The sequence below is a fragment of the Lontra canadensis genome, unplaced genomic scaffold, assembly GCF_010015895.1.
Source record: "Lontra canadensis isolate GAN:19392208 unplaced genomic scaffold, GSC_riverotter_1.0 scaffold11, whole genome shotgun sequence".
Classification (NCBI taxonomy): domain Eukaryota; kingdom Metazoa; phylum Chordata; class Mammalia; order Carnivora; family Mustelidae; genus Lontra; species Lontra canadensis.
This window is the reverse complement of record NW_022631005.1, coordinates 3,906,927-3,924,452: the sequence shown is the minus strand read 5'-3', so window position 1 is coordinate 3,924,452 and position 17,526 is coordinate 3,906,927. Positions and strand designations below refer to the sequence as shown.

The following is a 17,526-nucleotide window of genomic DNA, read 5'->3' as shown; positions in this document are numbered from 1 at the left end:
TCTACCCTCCAGCCTCAGGCAAGCTCGGAAATGCTTTCTGCCTCTGTAGACATAGCTTATTTGGATATCCACATAAGAGGCATCATTTTGTCTACTTCTTTATCTGTTCCTTCTCCTTTTCCCTCACTTAGATTTCTGTTTCTGAGGTGTGGTGGGTCTTGAACCTCTTGCCTGTGCTCACTTTTGGACATTTTGTACACTTTCTATACAAAATCACACCCCTATGTGTGGTTTTAATTCACCAATAACTCAAATGGCTCCTCAGCCCCCACTCTTCCAAGCCCCAGATCAGTGCTTTCAACTTCCCATCATGCTAATTCCCTATATATCCTGGAGATTCCTGAACTTCAACAAAACACAACCAGTTATCTGTTTGTCAAACGTGTTCTTCTGTGTCTTAATGACCCCATCAGTTTTCAGAAGGCCTATGTAGAAGCTTCAGAGTTTTCCAAGACCTCTCCCAATGAGCACTTACTTTGTACGAGGTCCCATGATTTTCATTCCTGATTATATTTCTCTATTTAAAGATTTTATTCACTTATTCAGAAGTGAGAGAGAGAGAGAGAGAGAACAAGCACAGAGGGAGGGGGTAAAAGGGGGAGGGAGAAGCAGACTCCCTGCTGAGTGGGGAGGCTGAGGTGGGGTCAGTCCCAGGACCGGGGGATCATGACCTGAACCAAAGGTAGATGTATTACCAACTGAGCCACCCTGGTATCCTCCTCATTCCTGATTTCGTTTAATCCTTACAACACCTGTTTAGTTACTATTATCGCTCTTTCACAAATGAGGGAAACTGAGACTCTGAGAAGTCAGGTGATCAAGCAGCTAGTAAATGTCAAAGCTGAAGTTTAATCCCCAGTCTCCTCCCTTTTGGCTTTTCCTGTATCAAAGGCCAAGCTATCCTTTGTTTATATATAGGGACAACCTTAAAGATTTCTGAATTCTCCTTCCCCTCCACCTGAACCATCACTTCCTCGGTTCAAGCCCTCACCATCTCTTGCTCAGCTTAAAGTTGTCTTTTGCCTGTTCCGCTTCCTATAATTCTCCACTTCACTCCTGACGATAAATGGTCATTCTAAAGCAAATCTGATCATGTTACCTCCTGACATTAGGGTAATATGACAAATGTAATTTGTGAAACAAATTATAAATAACTTTTTTTTTCAAATTATAAATAACTTTCCCCCCAAATGGATGAAGTATTAAAGTTTGTCATTAATTCCCTTATAGCATAAACCAGTACAGATTCAAGGGAATTCCTATACATGGCGTCCTTCTCACTTGTACTGAAGGCTTCTTTGAGCCGTTGGAGTAGGAGGATGAATTAAAATTTATGTTTTGAGAGTTGCACAAAACTGACAGCCCATCAGATTGACACCCCAGCCTGTAGCGTACACCCGCCCCCCCAGAAATGCTGATAGTTGTCATGCTGATTCTGAACTATTGTGACAGCTATCAGTTGTTTCAAACTAATGAGAATCTGTCACATCCTGTTGGTTAAGGTAGAAAACAAGTTGAAACCTGCGGGCCAGCTTTACCAGGCACTGTGATCCCTCTAGCTTCTTTCTTAACTGCTCAGCTCTGGCAACCTCAACTTCGCTCAGACTGAGATATTTTATTGCACTCTGAACCAGCCAGAGTTTTCACACTTGTTAACCCTTCCATCTGGGATCCCCTTCTACTGCTTTTCACCCTGGACAATTCTGAAGGACACAGATCAAAAGTCACTTCCTTTCCTAAATTCTTCCCTATTTACTCCATGTAGACTTTGTTGTCCCTTCTCAGCAGGCGCATAACACTGTGCTCATACTTAGTTTTGTGTTACGGTAATTTGCTTATGGTTCTTTTTCCCCCAGAACTGTCTTTGGGAACCCAAAGAAATGAATGCTTAATGCTTAGCGGGGAATCTTAGGAGCCTCCATGGAGGAGGTAGCATTTTCACTAGTTTAGGAAGGGTAAGTAGCAACAGAAAATTGTGGAACGCTCATTCTAGGCTGAGGAAACAAGCATCAGCAAAACAGAACCATGAATAAATGGAAAATGAGAAATGAGGATAGAACTTCTGTTTCTGAGCACCATTTGCAGGTCCATCTATTAGGTTTCTTTAAATGATGAATGATGTAGATATCTTTAAAATATGGTGACTAACCATTGCCTGAAACTTTTCACCTTGTTTAGATTGCTTTTGGTAGTTATGAGCTCTTTGAGTCTTGTTCTATTAACCATTAAATATTACTCAAAATGCATAAAGGCTTGTGTCAGAATTTTTCTACTATTTTTATATTACCCAATTACATGTTAATCTATAGTTCTGTTATGCCCCAATAATGGGTCCGTGATTAAAGGAGCGAGACTGATACAAAGCGAAGGTCAAGCAAAGCTTTACTTCGCACCAAGCATCAAGAATCTAACCGAACGTTCGGGGACATACCTCTTACAAGAGAGGGTGACCCTTCTCTGTTTCAGACTAGCTTTTAAGGGCAAAGGCCATGCAGTCGGGCCTGGCCATGCACAGGTGGCCAATGAGATTATAACACACACAGGAAACTCCACAGTGATGCTAGGTGACCAATTGAGTTACAATTTACCCTAGTAGACATTTGAACCAGCCTGTTACACCTTGATTGGGATTGGTGCCCAAAGGGCGGGGCCCATACTCCTTGGTAACCAGGGAGACAGTATGCATCCCCCTCACTGCTCGGATGTCTCCACCTGGCCTAACCCACCTTTGTATCTGGGCTTTGTTACCTGAAGCTGGTTTCCGGGAATTATCTCCAAGTAAATCCCCTGGGGGAAGGGGAGCAGGGACAGTTTCTAAATAGGTCCTTACAGTTCTATAGGTGCATTTGATTTTATATAAGCTCTGATCAAAGAGAGTGATTTAAAATAATCTAGTACTGCTAGTACTGGTTAGCAAATGAGAAAATATAATTTTAGGCAGACAAAGTATTATATCTCAGTAAGATAAGCTTAGGGAGGCAGCTTAATATTAATACTTGCAGAGAAAATTAGTAATTGTGCTTTTAAATTCTGGTTTATCACTGATTAGAAGGAAATTGTGATTAATAATTACAAATAATTTGTACTGGCTTACATTTCCTTCTTTCTGATTTGTGCTCCCTGGTTGTGTGTGTGTTTGTGTGTGTGTGTGTGTGTGTGTGTGTGTGTATCTTCCTTGTGAATTATAAAACTCAGCTTTAAAGGGAACCACACTAGTCTTTGACGCAAATTGTCCCCAGTTGCAAAACATGCACATATGTAATACATAAATATGGTTTTGCTTATGGTAATGAGATCTTACGGGTAACAAACTTGTCAGCTTAATTTGCTACTGAGGGGTAGTCCTATATGTCGACAACCTAAACAGATTTTCATGTTTTTTTAATAAATTGACAATATTCAATAATAACTTAAAGAATTCTGAAATGTGGTTTAATTTTTATATAGGTTTTTATTAGAATTTACTGCTATTTTTTCTTTAAAATTGTTTTTAAGTGTTCTTAATTTTCATTTATATTCTTTTTTTTTTCCCCCCCTTTTAGGTACAGGAGCAGTATTGGAGCTTAAAGGAGTTTTACCAAACTGAAATCCTGCAGAAGGAAGAGGACGATGCTGAAGTCAAGCATCGATCCGATTCAGCTGAGAAGCAGTGGCAGCTATTTTTGAAGAGGAGTTTTTTAACTCAAGATCTAGGGCTTGAGTTCCTTAATTTAATAAATATGGTAAGAATGACATTAAATGGGTTACACCTTCTGCAAGGATTCCTTGTCAAAGTCAGAACCAATTCATCTGTCTGCTAATCAGCCTTAATGATGTAAGAAGTTGCTTTTGGTTTTTGGTTTTTGTTTTATTGTTATTATTTATTATTTATTATTATTATTATTTTTTAGCTTTATTCAACCTAGAACAGCCCTAAAGCTGAGCACTTATATGTTTATCGGGTCTTAGACCTCCTATCCATTGCTAACGAAGGCTTTTTTAACTATGAAGAAGAAAGAGTGACTATAATTCAAATACAATATTGTCATTATTACATAGTGACCTCAGTTAGAAGTCCATCCAAAAGTTCTCTGTTATTTTGAGAAAGTGCAACAAGGTCTTATAAAATTTCCAGGGGTTAAAGAAAACATCTAGGGTGAATCATCATTTTGAAGAATTTCTTACTATAGCAGATCTTTTCGTAGTGAAGCTCCATTATATTTAAAAATGTACTCTAGGGTACCTGGGTGGCTTAGTGGGTTAAGCCTCTGCCTTCAGCTCAGATCACGATCACTGGGTGCTGGGATCAAGTCCCCTATTGGGCTCTCTGCTCGGCAGGGAGCCTGCTTCCCCCTCTCTCTCTGCCTGCGTCTCTCTCTCTCTGTCAAATAAATAAATAAAATATTTTAAAAAAATAAAATAAAAATGTACTCTAAATTTTAGCTGTCAAATTGTACCTGTAAAATACTCGAGAATCTTTATATCAACCTCTGACCCATATAAACTTCTCTACAAAGTTTTAAAAAAAATGGCTAATCTACCTCTCCTTTAATACCCCAAGTATCTTTCTAATGAAACTGCTCATTTCATTGTACAAAATGCCAGCACTAGAAAACTTTTTTTTTTATTTGTTAAGCCAGATCTGTCTTCTTATCTGTTTCTAACCCTCTGTAGCTACACAGGGAAAAAAAAAGTGTTCATATTTCATTCTTCTCACACATGAAAATCTTTCAAACACTGAAAATAGTTGCTATGTCTAAACTGGGTTTTTCTGGTAATTAACCCCATAGAAATCCATTCTATCATTTATGAGATAACTTCATTTCTTTTTCATTTTTCATTTTCTCTTTCTATGGTTTGTCAAAGTTGTTCATAAAATGTAACCAAAAAGTGAGGTCCAACTTCAACACAAAGTACAACAAAGCTGACATCATTCTTCAAGAAGGAGACCTAGGAGTATGAAAACATTTTTAGCAGTAATTTCACTTTGCTGGTTCATGTTAGGGTTGTGATCAAATAAAACTCCCCTTACATTTTCATTGCAATTTCTACTGAGTGACTTCTCTCCTATCTTATATTGGTCAGGCATTTATGCGGGACTTTATATTTATTCCTATTTAATGTTATGTTATTAGTTTTCTCCCATGATTCCATCGTGTTAAACTAATTCTGAACCTGCTCTCTACTGCATTAGCCATGTTTTTTTAATTTAATACTATACATTTGATAAGAAGGCCTTCTGTGACTTCAAGTAGATTTTTAATAAAAGCGTCTAAGGCTAAGTCGACTTCCCAATCCATTAAGGCATCCCTTGATTAACCCGTTTATTAAATAGTCACAGACATTTCCAATAGTATTTCATTTTGACCACTAATTCACAACTTTTTTCCTAAGTCTGTGTTGAGAGAGACAGCTCAAAGGAAGACCTATCTACCAAGTATCCATCAATTACGTAAGTATAATCTGGCATAAATCAGTTTGACTCCTTGTGATCAAGGAATTCTTTCCAAAGTGCTCACAAACTACTTAATTCATGATAAACTTACTGCACTGATTTTCAGTGTAAGGCTTACCGATCTGTAAAGGATTTGGCCCATCCTTTTCCCACTTGTGAAAAGGAGGGAGGGCATTTTCCTTTCTCTAACTTTCTGGCCCTTCTCTTATTTCTGTCAGTTTGCAAAGATAACTGGTATCGGCAATTTTCCCACTACTCTGAACTATGAGGAATCTCAGTCAGGAATCTGAGTTCATTTGAAGGAGTTAGGTTCTATAACTATTCTCATCCACTTGAGCTATGATTTTCTCTTTACTCTATGCCTGCCTTTGCTGTTTGAAGGTGACTATTGACTATTCTTGAATATTGACTATTCTTATTAAATCTGTGTGGAAACAAAATAAGTGTTAAATAGTGCTAATTTATCGAATGCTATTCTCAAGCATCAGAGAAAACTTGCTAAGCAATTTGAGCATGTTCTTATCTAATATGAGTGCTTTATTGTAAAAACTAATCAAGTTATTTCTTATTTGGAACACATAGAACATATATTATCTATCATCTTTTCATTTTTACTTTGTCATATAGTCTTCAAGCTCTTGATTGTGTACTTCTCTAATTTGTAGTCACAAGGAAATCCAAATATTTGCAAACTATATTTTTATGTCTATCCTTTTATTACTAACTTCATTTCAGAAATTTATTTTTCAGCCCTGAAACTTCCAGGTGGATCTTTTTTTTACTAGATTTCAATTGCCAGTGAAATTCTCTCTCTTTTCTTCTCTGCATCTCTCCTGTACTTTCTTGACCATATTAATCATGGATATTTTTGAAGTGTTTGTCAGCTAATTCCAATATCTGGGCCTGAAGTTGTTTCTGTTGTCTACATTTCTCTTGGTTTCCAGTCATGGAGTCCTGTTTTGGCAGAACCCATGAATCAAATCTATCAAATCTCAGATGTTATGTATAAAACACATGCTTTACCCTGAGGGCCTTACCACTTTCATTTAATAAATCCTCTTTGTTGATAAATATTAAGGTGCACATAATAGTTAACTGTATTGGTTCAGTGACATTTTGAGATAAGAAAGTGTTGCTAAAGCAAGTAAAACACATTTTTAATTCTCTTCATACTTTTTGGACCATTAGGCTTTTAAGCAAACATTATTGCTGAAATGTGATAACCAGTTCCGTTGTTAAAAAGGAAGAAGGCCAGCTGGTATTTTCCACTGAGTGTTCTGCTCTCGACTGGGTTGCTGTTCAAGCTTGAAACTGAAAAATTTTCAGTTTATTTAAAAAACAAAAATCATTAGGATTAGAGAAATTGATTTAGGTGAGAAATCTGGCAGACATCTTGATGAAAGTGCCAACTTACTAATTTATAACAGTGAATATCAAGGATGATGTCCAGGATCCTGCCTTCCTGTTATCAATGTATCTAGAAAACAAAGCACACCATTCCCTGTGCCTGAATTCAAATGGAAAATGGGTAATTTAGTACCCTATTAGATAAGAGTATGGAGAATTTTTCCATGCCCCTACACAGAAGTAGAATGAGTATTGTGTTTACTAACTAGACCTTGGACAAATTATTTAGTCTTCTTGAGTGGTCACAATATTTAAGTGTGCCAAGTACATCATCACTCTTCCTGAATCCTGCTAGCTAGACAGCCACAAATACTGCTGTGTTCGCCCTTTTCCAGACCTCACTTGACTCATGCCCTGCGGGTTGGGCTTGACATTGATATGCTGCAATTTCCAAGTTTACATTAATTTACATATTATATTTTGATTAATAGTTGCTTAATAGTATGTGAAAGATACCCTAACTTTATAGCATAGGTTAAAAAAGAAATTATTTGGAGTGGGTTTTGCTGAAATTGTCTAACACCTTTTATGATGTACTAGACTCTCGTTAACCATAATTACAGCATATATCATTTTATTTTTGAACCCCCAAATTGAAGGGGGGGAGATCTCATTTAGGACCTGCAATTAAATTCTTTTGTAATTAGTCAGTACTTTATTATGTCTAAATTGATATAAAAATATAAATTTGGGTTATTAATGTCACTTAAAATAATTTAAAAATAAAATCGTCTTTTATTTATTTATTTTTTAAGATTTTATTTATTTATTTGACAGACAGAGATCACAAGTAGGCAGAGAGGCAGGCAGAGAGAGGGAAGGAAGCAGGCTCCCTGCTGAGCAGAGAGCCGGATGCGGGGCTCGATCCCAGGACCCCAGGATCATGACCCGAGCTGAAGGCAGGGGCTTTAACCCACTGAGCCACCCAGGCACCCCTAAAAATAAAATGGTCTTTTAAAATATTGTTACATATTTATAACACTATCTCTGACTACGATTTAAAAGATCCCTTGACTTCTAGATACCTAGCTGTATTTGCCATTATAGACATCCATGCATATTTGCTCCTTAGAAATTCAAGGATTTATTGAGAAAGACTGGCCATCAAAGGAAAAACTAGTGCTTTGTCAACCAAATATTCAAATACACATTTTTTATGTGCCAAAATAATAATAAAAAAAAAAAGACACGTGGTCTTACTCTTTACTTTTCTTATCCTTCTGCGTCCAGTTGTTTTTTCCCTTGTTTAAACACACCGTTTAAATTCTTTCCAATTAGTCAGCCAGAGCATATAGAAGTTGGGAAGAGGGCTCTGCATTTAGATATTGTGATTCTGGTGCATAATAGAGAAGAGATTTATAGGCATACATTTCAGTTCTCACAAAAGGGAGTAACTTCAAGCACTGCTCACAAGGAAAATTTAAAATAATCATGGTATATACAGTGGGATAATTTGAAGAGAAAAACAGACCCTTTGTAATCCTGATACTGAGACTTTGACACGCTCCAATGAGTGCGTTCAAATAAAAGGTGGACTACACTTCAAAACTTATGCATTAACATAATCTTGACTTCAACTTTTCTGGATCCTGGTGCTCATTCTAAAACCCCTTAGGAAGTAACCAGACCCTGGACAGGGGTATGAGGGTGGACTCAAAAACAACTAGGGTTTTGAAGAACTCAGGACCTGGTGTCCAAGCATAAAATAGAGGTTCTGAGAGCCCTGCTGTGCCTTTAAACAGGCATTCTAGACTTGTCCTCCTATCAGAACCATGCTCTGCATTAGCTATGATCAGGTGTTTGCCTCCTAAAATAATGTACGCAAAAACGTTATGTCTCTTGGGAAAGAAAAGCCATTATATGGATTATTAATTTAACAGGCAAAAAGGGATGAAATATTAAATGCGAAAAGTGAAGTACACTTTATGGAGAACACTATGGAAAGCCAGAAGGCAGAAAGAGAAGAACTCGGCCACCTTCGGATGACATGGCAACTTAAGGGCACTGCTACTCAGCCTGTGAAACAGCAGTGGGGAGCATTCAAGGAACAACTTAGAAAGGTACAAGAACATGGAGTGGATATTATTAAGCCTTAAAAACGAATGAAATTCTGATATATGCTGCAACATAGAAGAGACTTTAAAATAGGATGCTAAGTGAAATAAGCCAGTCACAAAAGGATAAATGTTCTACGATCCCATTTACACAAAGTATGGAGGGTCAAGTTCATAAAGAGAGAAAGCAGAAAAGAGGTCAGCTGGGCTGAGGGAAGGTGGGAACCGGGGTTATGCGTAAGGGTACAGAGTTTCTGTTTGGGATGATAAAAAGTGTTGGAGGTAGATGGTAGCAGTGGGTTCACACTAATGTGAATGTCCTACTGCCACCAAACTGCACAGTTAACAATTGGTTAAAATGGTAAATTTTGTCACAGGTATTTTATCACAGTAAAATCAAAAACAAGTAATGGAAACCCAGGTTTAGAACCAGGAACTCATTTGAGGTAGTGAGGGTTTTCACGGGGATGGAAAGTTCGATGACTCTGTCATCATGGCAGTGATCATTATGTAGTTGCTGGTGATGTCAAAGAAAACAAACACTTGACTATCTAACATTTGTTTCAGACTACTCACAACTTACAACTTTTTGAGGAAGCACTTACGCCTGTGTCTGCCCTTGACCTTGGAGGGAGCCTCCAGACCATTTTAGGTCTACAGAAAAAATGGAACGAAATGAAGCCTCAGCTGCAGGTGAAGAAACAGACTGATGGACTTGGGTGAACAGGAAAAAAATCAAAAACTGGTCAAGGTTTACCTAATTCATTTTCACAGACTGGTGAATTACTGTGTTTTGTTTTGTTTTTAAACAAAAGCAGTGCTTATCTAAAACTCCACTTCCAAAAATAATTTTCTTACTGTTGTTTTCACTGTTCTGTATTTGATGATACACAAACATTCAGGCTACAAAATATCCTTAATATACTCTTATCTTAGATCATTTTAGTTTACATTAAATTGTTTCCTTATAAATACAGTTATCACATAAATTCACTCTAATTATTTCCCTAAGAGGTATAGACACATTATAGATTACGATATCTCAGAGCAAGGGTGTACACACTCTGACACACAGGCTCTGCTGCCCGTTGTCCCTACAATTACCACTATGATGTCACGGTCCCTGCCCACTGGCACCCCAGTTCCCCACCACCCTCCCAGGAATCTTGCTGTGCCTTCCGGTTCTCCCTCTCAGAGCGCCCTCAGGATATGAGAGAGAAAACCCTGAGTCATGTTCCCAGGCCTGACTACAAGTGCCTTTCCTATCCTCTACCTCCTGCTGCTCCTACCCCTGGACGCAGCTGCCAAAAGTGATTCCCAGTCATGCTGTTCCCCTGCCTGGCTTGTTCTTTGCTGCAAAGTCAAGCTCTCTGTGTTTCTGTTGGTCACAACTTCCTAAGTGTTGGCCTTAAAGAATGTTGAATCAGAAAGTGGAAGATTACTTTAAGAAATATCTATTTTAGATTCTTTAAGAGTAAAGCTGATATTGTGGATAACTGGCCCCCTCTCCCCTTCACAAAAGCACACCATTGTAGCCCATGGTGAACGATTTTCCGTAAAATCTCGGGGAATTCAACTAGCCTCCCTGTCAGGTACTTTGATATACCTTTTGTTATACTCCCCTTTGCCTTTCATGTCTCCATGTGCGCACATGCCACCGCACGTGCTGAGTGTGTATATCCCTCGAAGTCAGGCGCCATTCCCAAGCTTCTGTCACTGTGCATATATTTGATGCCCCCATGCTTGATTTTGACTTGAAGACCTTTCTGTTACTCATCTGCAAATTATTTCCTTAGCCTAAATCATTTTCATTACTTCTCTGCTTGATAGACGAGCCATCCCTGACAGTATAGTGACGTCCTCTTTGAGTTGTCCGCCCTTTGTTAAGTTCTGTCCCAGAATCTGGATTCCTATAAGGGATATCTGAGCTGTGCTGGGTTAAAAGGAAGCTGCTCTGTGCCCCCTCTACATGTGGTGGCTATTTGTGGCTTCTGGGATGACCATTTTTAAAGCAGCATATCTACCACATTGCTCAGCTGGTAGTTCATGCTGATCATTCTGTTATCATAGAGGACAAGTAATTCCCCCATATATTTTTAGACTTGCCATGTCTTGGTGTATTTATCATACCGCCTGATCCTGGTCTGTATTGAATGTCAGAGATGGTCATGGCTTCACAAAAATATCTAAAATACCTTCACTTCCCAGATTACTGGAGTGCTTGGTGCTTCCCAGAAACAGGTGGTTTGTTTTTTACCAGCTAGCTCTGAAATGTTTTTTTGTGTTGCTAATAATTTTCTTTTTAATTCCTGAGAAAATGGAGATAGAATAATGTATCCTGAGCACCAGATAGAACAAAGCCCAGATTTGCGGGGATGGGGTAGGGCCGACAATAAGTAATTGTTAACAGATAAGAGAACAATTGGTGATATGGACCTTCCTGTAGTCAGTTATAGAAAAGGCTCCCTAAAAGTTGGATATCTTTTATTGCTTTTAACTTCTTAGCAACTGAATGATGAAGTTCGGTACCTCCTAAGAGCATCGGAAGAGCTAAGTGGTAAAGGAGCCCCTGTGAAAGAGAAGTCCCAGCAGCTGAGGGAGCTTATTCATCTCCACCAAACACAGGAGGAGAGAATCCGAGATTACGAGGATATCCTGTACAAGCTGGTCCGGTTCCACCAAGTCAAGGAGAAGGTGAGACTTGTCACAGAGAGCTGGAAGACCCTCAGTTTTAAACTACGAAATTAAAAATTAATTATTATATAATAAAGGCCACATTGTTCATTCTGGTACTAGAAGCTTTCCACCATCTGGCTTTTAACCTTTTTCTCACTCCCTCCTGACGATCCAGCCCAACGGAGCTTTTCTTTGTCCCTCAAAGATAGTGCACACATTCCTAACTCCAAGCCTGGACTCTCAGGTGCCATTCCCTGACAGGTCCTTTTCTCTCTCCTCTGCTATTTAAACCCTGCCCCTGCCTCCAGCAAACCTATGTCCCTTGGAATGATGTGTCTCTCTCCCTGAACTTTCATTGTTTTTTTACACATTTGTCATTTTTAGCATCTTGATTCTTTTTTTTTAAGATTTTACTTATTTGAGAGAAAGAGTAAGCAAGAGAGAGACAGAGAGAGAGAGAGAGAGAGAGCACAAGCAGGGGGAGAAGGAGAGAGAAAAGCAGACTCCCTGCTGAGCAGGGAGCCGGATGCAGGGCTTGGTCCTGGGATCATGACCTGAGCTGAAGGCAGATGCTTGACTGACTGAGACACACAGGCTCCTCTACCATCTTGATTCTAAATGACTTTTCCTCTCAACTCAAGAAGTGTTAGCTCTTTGAGGTAAGAAAACAATCCTTTTTTAAAAAATGTATCTCAAGTAACTGACATTATGGAGTGCTCAATAGAGCTTTATAGTTATTAGCTTCTCTTAACAGAAAATGGAGATACACCGACATCCCTTTAAAATAGCCTCTGAATTTACTCAGAACACAAGTCTAGATCTTGCAAAAGTTTTAGACTCTGACCAAAAAGAGTGTTTTCTTCTTTAAGAGAACTGACAGTGTTAATTCCTCAATTTTACCCTACCTATCTGAAGCACTGTAACATTTATTTTCTTATCTACGACATTAATAATTAGAGATCGGCTTGGCAGCATTTCGACCAGGTAGTAAAACTGGTTATGCAAAGTAGGCTTTAAAAAAAAAAATCAGTCTTCAGAAAAAGAGGAAATCCATGTTAATTGTTACTGTCTTAAATTCCAGCTGGGTCATCTCCACAAATCAAGGGAAATAGAGTTTTTAGACCAGCCAGAGGATCTGGATGATGCCCACGAAGCCCGGGTCCACCTCAGTCGTGCTCAGGAGAAGCAGGCACACATCGGTCATCTCCATAAACTGGCCCTTTCCTTGGGAGTGGACATCATCTCATCAGTGCAGCGGCCTGTAAGCAACTTGGAACACCGTCATTCCTACGTAATTAAAGTTGAGAGTTGGGGGATAATATCAAAGAAACCAGGCCGACTGCCTACCATATGTTAAATTTAAAAATACATTAAGCCATTGGGATAGTCATTTGTGGTGAATTTCTACCACCTAGAACAAAACAAAAAACTTTAAAGGAGGAAAATTGCTTTATAAAAGTCTTATTTAGTACATATATCCTCATGCTAATTAAAAAATAGAATTGTCGAGCTCTATTGGCTAATATGGCAGTCCGGTTTTTGCATTTGAAATGGGCCTAATGCAACTAAAGAACTAAATTTTAATTTTATTTATTTTTAATTAATTTAAATTTTAAAGTCTTTTTTTTTTTTAAAGATTGTATTTATTTATTTGACAGAGAGAGAGATCACAAGCAGGCAGAGAGGCAGGCAGAGAGAGAGGGGGAAGCAGGCTCCCCGCCGAGCAGAAAGCCCGATGCGGGGCTCGATCCCAGGACGCCGGGATCATGACCTGAGCCGAAGGCAGAGGCCCAACCCACTGAGCCACCCAGGCACCCCTAATTAATTTGAATTTTAAAACTGACACTCAATGTAATTATGAGAAAACTTTTAAGTACATTGGGAATAGTTTCGATATGTGATTCTACATTTTAAACTATAAACTATGAAATTTGAATATGGATCAACTATTTCTGACAAGTTTAGCAACAATTAAGAAGTGCTAGTAAGTGTGAAATACACACTAGATTTCAAAGACTTACTATAAAAAACTGTGTTAATATTTTTAACATTTGTTAACATGTTAACATGATGATATTTGGTTGAACAATCTTTATTATGAAAAATGAATTGCACCTATTTCTTTTTTACTTTTTAATATAGCTACTAGAAAATTTTAATTATTCTTGTGGCTCAGGTTATATTTTGATTGGACCAATGCTGCTTTAGCATTTTGGATCTGGAAAGGTATGGTAGAGATAATCTAGCCCAGGATACTCATTTTATAAAAGAAGGATCTGAGGCCCAGAGAAGGGGCTTAATCCATAAGAGCCCGTCATGGAGGAGACTTCTGGCTTGGGCACTGGTCACTGGATCTACTTTATGCCACTGGACTGACCTTAACAGAGGAGCCTAAAGAGAAGACAGTATTTTCAGATCAAATTTTTATAAATAACATACAGGACTCTGATTAAAAGGAAAAAAATCCTCCAAATTCCTAATTTGAGGGGAGAAAAGATTATGTTTATTCTATCTAGTATACATAACATTAACAAAATCATAATGGCCAATTTTACTTTAAAGTTCTTCCAAAATCTCCATTAAATGATACGGAATGCAATGAACCTAAAGTTCATTTTTTTTTAATTAAAAAATTTTTTTTTTTATTTTTTAAAAATTTTTTTATAAATTTTTAACTGAAAGACATAGAAATACAAAATATCTGTTGCTGTTTATAGAGAGCAAGAAAGTTTTTACCAAGAAGGAGTTTTCTTTTTAAAGAGTTTTATTTTATTAATAAATGTATTTTAAAAAGAAAGAAAAAAGTAAGATGTCTCACTTTGTACAAATAATATTATAAATTGTTCGCCAACCCTCATCTGGCCTTGGCCTCAGCAGCCCTCTGTGTTGAGCAGAGATTGGCGCCCTTGCATAATGAACCTGAGGTTAAGTTCAAGTTGACAGGAAAATTACAGTGCAGAAGCTGAATGTTTCCAATGCATATTTTATGCCTTTTGAAGTAAAAATTATATGTTATAATAAACGGTGTCTCTGAAGTGTTGGGTGTGATGAGCAAATCTTCAAAATTGAAGTTTCAAGACTGGAAATGCAACGGTTTGCCTTCCCAACATGTTGGTGTCTGGCTCTCCCTTCTGAAATCATTATATTCAAATATGCTTAAGGTAAGGTCAGCCAGGAGCTGGTTTTTTAATGTCCTTTACGAGCTTCATAACGCAGGTAAATAGCACATGCATCTCATTGCTGTTTCACCCAGTCCCTTTGTCACTTCCTCTTCTCTTTCATTTTCAGAACTGCTCTAATGTTTCTGCAAAGAACCTGCAGCAGCAGCTGGACTTCCTTGAGGGGGACAGTGGGAACTGGCGTGCCAGAGCCCAGGAGTATGAACGGACCCTGACCCTGAGCCTGGAGTTCTGCAATACAAGGGACAGTATAAATGAGGTAGGGTGACAGGGGTGAGAGCCCACCTTGTGAAAAGCTGCTCTCAACCTAAAGCATGCGTCTCTTGTCTGTACGTGTGCACCCACTATCAGGGACCTTTTATTCCACCTTGACCTTTCATCTACCAAGCAACGTCTCAGGGCTCTGAAAGTTTGAGTCAATTTCAAGCACCCAAGTCAGTATGTTGTCAATACCTAGAAAAACCTAGTATGCACTGTTATAGTGTTTTGTGTTTTTTTTTTTTTTAAGATTTTATTTATTTACTTGACAGACAGAGATCACAAGTAGTCAGAGAGGCAGGCAGAGAGAGAGGAGGAAACAGGCTCCCCGCTGAGCAGAGAGCCCGATGCGGGGCTCAATCCCAGGACCCTGGGATCATGACCTAGGCCGAAGGCAGAGGCCTTAACCCACTGAGCCACAGGTGCCCCGCACTGTTACAGTGTTTTATTTGCTTTCTTCCCCCTACTCAAGCCTGTACAGCAACTGCTTGCTTGAGTGGATATAGCCCATCAGGACAGAAAGGGTGATGCCGTCCCCATGAAGTCAGCTCCGACCTGCTGAGATTCTATTTAAGGACCAATGACTCATAGTGAAGGGGATGGCATGGGCCAGGGGAGCAGGATCTTTGCCTCAGAGGCTACAAAGTATTATCACCAAAGTCAACAGTCTGGTTTCATATTTACTAAAATGGAGTGGCTTACTGGAAAAACAACTTCTAGAGAAAAAGGAGCAAGAGATAAAAGTTATCCTCTGCGTCCATGTACCTGCTCAAACACATAATTCCACCTCCTCTCCCTTAACTCTATCCAAACCCCCAACCCCCAAACATGTAGGGAGCCAAAATAATCATCCCCTAGTTAAACTTTCTGTTTAAATAAACTTATTCTGGGGAGAAAACATAGATCAGGATAGCAAAACATAGTTCCTGATTTTTGACTCAAAATTGACAGCAGGACACAGAGTACTATAATTCCAGACTTATCACCATTTAGAGAAAAATGTTTCTGGGTCCATCAGTCACAAGTCCATTACAAAAGCGGGTGGAGGAAGAGGAAGGGGAAACCTTCTTAAACGTTTTGTTGATGCCCGATTTACACAATCTGGGCCCAGCAAATATCAAATATCAGACATTAGCTCATGAACTCAAGTATGAGTATCTAAACTAGAATGGTGGTCGAGCTCTCACATGCTCCTTCCTGCAGGCCACACTTTTATAGACCACCAGCAGGTGCAGGAAGGGAGCAGGGCTGGAAGGAAAGTGAGAGAGGCAGAGAGCAGGAGAGGTCACGCGGACCCCAGCAGAGACACAGGAACATCAACAATGACTTTCATTTTAGCAATGTGCTGCTGGACTATAGAGTTGCTGCTCAGAGTCCATGTTCCAGGGACTCATTCTGGGCTAGAGATTCATTCGGGGTTAAGCCCAGAGTGTAGCCTACCTGCTATGGCCTCTTCAGGTTTCAGCTAACAATACTTCATTCAAGTCTTGTTAAAGAAAACAATATTAAAGAAAACATTGTTCTCCCCAAGGCTATAACATTTAGATTTTCAGGTTTGCAAACAATTTTTTTTCTACCTTTCTCCAAAGTTATATTCTTTCTTCCCTTCTTCCTCTTCCTTCTCTCCCTCTCCAATCTTTCCCCTTCCTTCTCTCCTTCTCCCTTCTTCTTCTTTGGTAAACTTTGTTTTGCCAAAAATCTCTCTCCTTGCAGGGATATACAGCTTTATACTAACAGAAACCACAAGTGAAGGAAGCTAAGAGTTACTCCCCGCTCCCTATAGCTCAGTTTCCATCTTCCTGATTCACTATGGCATGCATGGAGCTGGGTCTCCCCGTGCGGGCCCTTCCCACAGGGGTTCTATTTACAGGTAGCCTCGTGATGAGCCTCTGCTGGGAGCCAGCTTAGCTGAGATGACAGATGTCCCTTGTAGTCACAGTCGGGATGCCTCAGGATTGTCTGTACCATAATGAGCAACCAGATACATGTGGGAATCAGATATCACTTTAACACAACCTCAAACATTAAAAGAACTAGTAGTCTTCCCATTTGTTTCTACTTCATATCCATCTAATCTTTGATGTAAGTTTTAATTTCACATTTAAAGGTTCTTTGAAAATCCTTGGTCCTTTCCTCCTTTCCTTCTTGTAGAAATATAGCAGGCATGTCACAGTGTAGCATCCACACCCTGGACTTTCCAATCACACGCCTAATGGGAAGATAATCAGAAGGAATATTTTTAGTGCACTTTAGTAAAATAAATATATGTACATTCTAATTTGTATTGTGAATATCACAGTATAGATGGGTAGGTTTCAAGTGGTGATAATATTTAAATACCTAGACATTTTTGTCACATTATCATTATTAATATTTGGCATAGGTACTTAAAACATTATAAAAAATTAAAAGCAATATGTTATTCTACGTTTTTTGTATATTAAAACATTAAAGTCAGATGCCCCACCAGGGAACTAGAGCAAACATTGATTTTTTTTTTTAAAGATTTTATTTATTT

The 17,526-nt window shown here is 38.8% G+C and overlaps 1 protein-coding gene across 7 annotated transcripts in view; it reads left to right on the top strand.

Moving 5' to 3' along the window:
• The window catches only part of CCDC141 (coiled-coil domain containing 141), a 216,822-nt gene that overhangs the window by 159,986 nt on the left and 39,310 nt on the right, over window positions 1-17,526 (top strand). For 5 of the 7 annotated variants that reach the window (XM_032856023.1, XM_032856021.1, XM_032856018.1 and 2 more), the window contains 6 exons: window positions 3,543-3,722; window positions 8,722-8,901; window positions 9,463-9,588; window positions 11,401-11,589; window positions 12,653-12,862; window positions 14,860-15,009. In XM_032856023.1, the coding sequence (XP_032711914.1) occupies window positions 3,543-3,722; window positions 8,722-8,901; window positions 9,463-9,588; window positions 11,401-11,589; window positions 12,653-12,862; window positions 14,860-15,009 (1,035 nt within the window). The remainder of the gene's footprint in view (window positions 1-3,542; window positions 3,723-8,721; window positions 8,902-9,462; window positions 9,589-11,400; window positions 11,590-12,652; window positions 12,863-14,859; window positions 15,010-17,526) is intronic. The other 2 variants (XM_032856019.1, XM_032856024.1) reach the window with 1 other exon arrangement.